This window comes from Dendrobium catenatum, unplaced genomic scaffold (assembly GCF_001605985.2).
Source record: "Dendrobium catenatum unplaced genomic scaffold, ASM160598v2 fragScaff_scaffold_716, whole genome shotgun sequence".
In the NCBI taxonomy this organism is placed as follows: Eukaryota; Viridiplantae; Streptophyta; class Magnoliopsida; order Asparagales; family Orchidaceae; genus Dendrobium; species Dendrobium catenatum.
In genome coordinates this window covers 3757450-3764442 of record NW_021319178.1, presented here as the reverse complement: position 1 = coordinate 3764442, position 6993 = coordinate 3757450, and the positions used below count along the sequence as shown (strand labels likewise).

The following is a 6993-nucleotide window of genomic DNA, read 5'->3' as shown; positions in this document are numbered from 1 at the left end:
TAATCTTGATTAGTCAGATCAAGAAGAGGGGGGTCGCTCTCACACAAGACCTCGTGAGAGCATATGATACCTGGATAGCGAATGTTCAAAGCATATGACTGGAGATACTGTACAATTTATATCGCTGGAAGCCAGGAGTGGAGGCAAGGTTACACTTGGAGATAACACCACAAGGAAGGTTGTTGGGTCAGATATGATTGGAAATCTTAAAAAAAATTATATTGAAAATGTGTTATTGGTAGAAGGCTTAAAGCATAATTTGTTAAGTATAAGCCAGCTATGTGACAAAGGGTATTGTGTAAAATTTTTTCCTACTAGCTGCATATTAAGCCTAAATAGAAATGATGTTTTAAATGGTATAAGGGTAAACAATGTGTATATGTTAGATTTGAATTGCATTCAAACTCCTACTGGTTTTTATTTAAAAATTATTTCTGATTAATCATGGCTTTGGCATAGGAGACTTTGTCACTCTAGCATAAAAAACCTTAGGAGGATTACCCAAAAGAACATAATGAGAGGTTTACCAAAACTAGATTTTACCAAGGACCACTTTTGTGATGCATGTCAATTAGGAAAACAAGTGAAGTCCTCTTTTCAGTCCAATAAGGATCTTAGAACTAGTAAACCATTGGAGATTTTATATATGGATCTTTTTGGATTAGTTGGAACTATAAGTCTAGGAGGGAAGGTATACGGATTTGTTACTGTGGATGATTACTCTAGATTCTTTTTTTTTTTTTAGGAAAATGCAATTGCATTAATAGGAAAAAAACTAATTACAATCAGCAGGGGGATGATATTCTACCTTGATTAAATTAACCATCAAGGGAGGGATATCATCAAAAGAAAAACTATCAAAGTAAAAGCTATCATCTAGAGCCATAGTAGCACATAAGTTGGCTACCTTATTACATTCTCTATGAGCATGTACAAAAACTACTTTATTGAAATCACTTACAAATAAAGAATCACTTACTAGCTTGAGGGTCATAGCACCTTTGTCTTGCTTCAAAGAATTTTGAATGTATTTGATAACATTCAAATTGTCACTTTCAATAATGACTCCTTTGTAATCTTTCATCCAGCTTTTGACATAATCTTTGACCGAGAGTATAGCATCCAACTCCAAATGAGCAATATCCCAATATATCAATGTTCTCCCAAATGCAAGAATGAATCTCCCAAAGCAATCTCGGAAGATTCCACCAATACTAGCTAGTCCCGAAGGAGTTAATGAAGCATCAATATTGATTTTCATCCAATCTTTCGGTGGGGGGCACCAAGAAATAGAAGACTCCCTAAGGAGATTAGTGCTCCAGTAAGAAAGATAAGACGTAGCTTTAGTGATGGCTACAAATAAAGCATTAGCAGCTACAGCATAATAAGGAAGAGCAGATTTTCCATGCTTTATCTCGTTCCTATTCTTCCAAGAGAAGTAAACAATGGTACAATAAATCTGTACCACTCCCAGATTTTTACCAGAAATTTGTTTAAGTTCAGTTAAACAATGATCCAAGGAGTTAAAAGTAGGAATAGGAATACCCCAAGCATTGAGTTGATTGATGATGTCCACCAAGTGTTTGCAATTGACACTAATATGCTCATAATCTTCCACCATATCACATCCTCTCGCACAAGCATCCTCATCAAAAAGCTTTCGGTTCTTAAGATATAAATTGGTTGGAATAGAAGCATTGCCAAGTCTCCACCAAAACGTTTCCACCTTTTTGCTAAGTTTGAGTTTGTTGAGCCACTTGTAATAACCTTCTTCCATGAAATTAAATCTTCTATTTAATACTTGTTCAAAAGCAAAACCCGAGATTGTTTTACCGTGACAGATTTTTTGCAGCTCCACCTTGTCAGCACAGTCGGGATGCACATGTATTTTGCTGATAGCATTCAAGAGTTCAGGATGGAACCACTTCTCTATAAGAGAATAATCCCATTGGCCATTCTTCATAAGATGATGAACACATTTTCCTTCCAATGCTGTACAGTCAATAAAAGTCGGCCATTGGTTGATACATTTGTCATAAATCCAAATGTCATTCAACACATTGATATCTTTGCCATTTCCAATGCTCCATCTAGAAATGTTCTTGAGAAACTTACCACCATCAAGGAGGATTTTCCAAGCTTTAGAGTAGTTCTTATTATTAGTATCCTTCAAGATACCATTGCCATATTTAGAACTCATCACTCTATGGAAAAGAGTATTTGGCTTAATAAGGAAATTCCAAGCAAGATTAGCTCTTAAAGGGCCCATTTTCATAATAGGAGAATGTAAACCTAAGCCTCCCATACTTCTTGGTTTACATAAATTTTCCCAAGCAATGTAGTGAATGCCATAACTACCATTTTGCTTATTCCAAATAAAATTTCTACAGATTTTTTCCATGGTGAGCAACACTTTCTTTGGAATCATGGAATGAGTAATCAAAAAATTAGGCATTGTTAAAAAAGAACTAGTGATAAGAGTGATCTTACCACCTAAAGAAAGAAATTTCCTTCCCCAAGCATTAAGCTTATCCATCATATTAGTAAGTACATCATGAAAATCCCAATAGTGCTTATAAAATGAGGAAGTAAGACCATCCATACCAGGGGATCGATTATTGCCTTGTTGGAAGACTGATTCCTTGAGCTCCATAGCAGTAAAATTCTGATTAAAAGCCTTTAGGTCATCAAAGTTGAGTTTCTGATTTTCAGAAATTTCAGGCCAACCCGTGAGCTGGGAGTATCCTTGATTTGGTTAATTCTATTACCATTTCTTCTAGCCGTGGCAAAATTGTGGAAAAGCTTGGAGTTAAAATCACCTTCTTCAATCCATCTTGCCTTTGCTCTTTGATTCCACCAAGTAGAAAGCCTCTTCAAGGTAACATTGAGCTCATGTATCTTGCTTCTAAGCATAAGCAAGTCTTGATCCGTCCATCCACTCCCCAAGGCTTCTTTAGTTTGAAGATCCAGAATTTCCATCTTCAACTTAACTTTAAGATCATTAAGTTCTTTGCATTTGCTTCTACTCCAAAAAAATAATGCCTTTAGAGTTCTATTAATTTTCTTTTGAAGAATCAAACCTTCCTCTCCACCATCCTTCTTTCTCCAAGAGTGGTATACAATACTTCTCGCCGCTGGATACAATCTCCAAGTGTCCTCATATCTAATTATTTTGGAGTTCAACCGAACTTTATCAATCATTTTGAGGATGATGGGGCTATGATCCGAAGCCACCCTAGCAAGATGTATAGTAGTAGCAGTAGGAAGTAATCTCAAGGCTTTAGAGTTAAGAATACATCTATCAAGCCTCTCCCAGATTCTAGAATTACCTGCTTTATTGTTGCACCAAGTAAACCTTGGTCCAATGATACCCACATCGTGGAAATCATTGCTAGTCATGAATTCCTTCATATCTCTAGGTCCTTTAGAAAAAAGGAACCTTTTGCCACCTCTTTTCTCATCCTTGTTAAGCACACAATTGAAGTCCCCACCAATGATAGAAGGAGTAGAACTATCCATACAATTGTTGAGCAAGCTCCATAACCTTTCCCTTTCTTTGCAACACCTACTACCATAGACAGTAGCAATTCTCCAGGATCCCATACTAGGGATAGAAAGATCTCCCACCATCATTTGAGAAGAAGAATCATTAACTACAAAGTTAACAATTTTTGAGTTCCAAAGAACTAGGATGCCCCCAGAAAGTCCCACTGAGGGTAAATGAAAGAAATCCCAATCTTTTCCAATGAGCATATCAACATCCAATCTATTGATACTATTGATTTTTGTTTCCATAAGACCAATGAAAAAAACATCTTGATCTTTAACCACTTCCTTTAAGTACAGAGCAGCTTCTCTTTTCCTAGCTCCTCTGCAATTCCAGAATAAAAGAGAAGACATTTAAATGAGTGAAGGGGAGTTAACCCCTCTTGTGGACACCAAACGTCCTTCTCTCTTCTTCTTCTTAGTATCATGATCAATCGGCCCCAATGACTTGAGTTCCTTTGCAAGTTTATTTTTAACAGATTTAGACAAAGATGGTTTACCTTCTTCCATAGCATTAGTTTGTATATCCTCCATCTTTTTATATAGCAGATTTCTGTCATCTTCCATTGGTTCAGAATTATCACAATCCTTCTCCTCACTAAGGATTTCAAAAGCATTTTTTAGTTGAACTTCCTCTCTAATGGATCTTGGACTGACTTCCATAGCAGCTTTTCCATTAATTTCTGTAATCTGTCCAGTAATAAGACAGTCTTTTGAATTCTGCTCAGAAATCTGCACTTGTTGCTCAACAATTATGCTTTGTTTACCCACCTCTATCTTTTCTTTAATGTTGTTGCTTTTGTTACTTCTAAAACCATTAGCATTGTTGTAGTTCCGTCTGTTTTTGAACTGAACATGAATCCAGGGGCCATACTCCACCTTTGTCACAGCATTATGTTTCGTTCCAACCGAATTCTTTTCAGCAGATATGATGGTTTCAGGCGTGTTCTTAGACTGATCCTTGATACCTTGAGCAACTTTTTCAGGACATGTGTTGAGCTCATGTCCTACACAACCACAATGATAGCAAAGTAAGTTGATTTTTTCATATTCAACTCTTTGGAAGAATCTACCAGCAATACCATCAATCCACACACCATTTGGGAGTTTTTTTTCCAGATCAACTTTCACACAAATGCGAGCAAATTCTTTCTTCCCCCACCTAAAAGTATTTCCATCCAAATAGAGAGGTGTACCAAACCGAGAAGCTATACTAGCAAGGTTGCCTTCATCCCAGCAGTATAGAGGAAGGCATGGAAGTCTAATCCAAACTGGGGCAGAGATACCCTTGAACAAATATGGATCAAATGCAGGAGACCAACGATCCATTCCAACAATGAATCCATTAACATACCAAGGTCCACCATTTAAAATTTCATCCACCACATCTTTGTTTTTAAAAGAACAAAGTATCCAATTCATTCCAATTGAAGTCATGTGAAATCCACCAAATTGGTTCCATTGTTTTCTCAAATCAAAACTACATGTTGAATAAGGTACATTACCTCCCAATACTTTTAAAATAATGGAGTTCTTCAGCACCTCAGAATTTTTCCCTTCAGCCACAGGATTCAGTTTGATTGCAATGCCATCTTCCAAAAATTCAACTTGATCTTTTTTGAAATCAATCTTGATATTCTTTGGCTTCGACCAAGCTCCATTGATCTCTTCAACTTCCTTTTGTTCTTTATTAATCAAAGGATCGCTCAAACGATCTTTGAAAGAACCAATAGCTCCATCTTCCACCGGATTTAAAGATCCCCTGTTCTGTTCTTGACGGAATAACCCAGAAAAATCGCACACCTTCAAATTGGTCTCAGATGAATCCGGATTGCATTTTTGGATGTTTTCCGAGCGATCCACAGCTGCTAAATCAGAAGAATTTTCATCTACAATCCTCTTACCTTTGCCTTCAACCAATCAATGGCTTGATTACCGAACGCGAGCCTTCTCTGATCATTAGCCCCCTTCTTTCCTTACCAACCAATCTAGGAGAGCTGGGATGACGAGGAGCAATCATGGCGTCGGCCGAAGACGCAGCGACGCAACCGGCGACGGCGCCACCAGCCGGAGGAAAATCCACGGGATTTGAAAAATTCAAAAACAAGAAGGGATTTTCTCTCACTAAAAAGCCAGACTTTCTCACACTAGGTGATTACTCTAGATTCACATGGGTTATATTTTTATTTCATAAAAATGAATCATTTAAGGAATTTAGAAACTTTTCAACTTGGATTCAACGAAAGCTAGGATGTGAAATTATGACTATACAAAGTGATCATGGAGGAGAATTTGAGAATGAAAGATTTGAGGATTTTTATAAGGAGAAAGGAATTGATCACAACTTTTCTACACCTAGAGCCCTTGAGCAAAATGGGGTAGTCGAAAGAAAGAACATAATATTAATAAAAGCCGCTCGAGCCATGTTGGCAGAATACTCACTTCCTAAATATTTTTTGGCTGAGGCGGTTAGCACTGCATGTTATGTTCTGAATAGGGTGAATGTGAGATCTAAATTAAATAAAACACTCTATGAGTTGCTAAAAGGAAGAACACCTAACTTTTCATATTTGTATATTTTTTGTTGTAAGGTGTTTATTCATAACAATGAAAAAACTACCTTAGAAAAATTTGATCCAAAATCAAATGAAGAAATTTTTGTAGAATACTCAAGTGTTGGAAAATCTTATAGAGTATTCAACAAAAAAACTTTGATAATTGAGGAGACCGCGCATGTTGTATATGATGAATCTGAAATTTTAGAAGAGCCAAATGTTATATAAAATGAGATTGAGATTAATTCCCAAAAGATTAATAAAATAAATTTGGAAGAAAATTTGGAGATAGAAAACCCTTTGCCTAGAGATTTAAGATTTTCTAAAAACCACCAAAATGAATTAATAATTGGTGAACCTAGTGAGGGTGTAAGGACTATGCGTGGATTAAACAAAGAAGTCAATCATTCAACCTTTATTTTAATAATAGAACCCACAAATATTGATCAAGCACTTTCGGATGAGTTTTAGATTTTGGCTATACAAGAAGAGTTAAATCAATTTGTAAGAAATAAAGTTTAGGAATTAACTACAAAGCCAAAGGATCAAAGTGTAGTTGGAACTAGGTGGATATTCAAAAATAAAATGAATGACTCAGGAGTAATCATTAGAAATATGGCTAGATTAGTTGTTAAGGGGTATAATCAGATTGAAGGGATTGATTTTGAGAAGACTTTTGCCCCTGTAGCTAGACTTGAAGCAATTAGGGTTTTATTAGTCTTTGCCTGTTTAAAAGGATTTAAACTGTACCAAATGGATATAAAAAGTGACTTTTTAAATGGGGTAATTCAAGAGGATATTTTTGTAGAACAACCTCCAGGTTTTCAAAATTCTAAATACCTAAATTAGGTTTTCAAATTGAAAAAGGCATTATATGGATTAAAACAGGCAC

At 36.1% G+C, this 6993-nt stretch overlaps 1 protein-coding gene across 1 annotated transcript; it reads right to left on the bottom strand.

Moving 5' to 3' along the window:
* Positions 1-2679: 2679 nt before the first annotated feature.
* LOC114579909 lies at positions 2680-5566 on the bottom strand. Its single transcript, XM_028695932.1, has 3 exons — positions 5527-5566; positions 3995-5456; positions 2680-3871 (listed from the first exon to the last, which is right to left on the bottom strand). Exons 1-3 carry the CDS (start codon positions 5564-5566, stop codon positions 2680-2682), a joined length of 2694 nt encoding a protein of 897 aa, XP_028551765.1.
* Positions 5567-6993: the final 1427 nt, after the last annotated feature.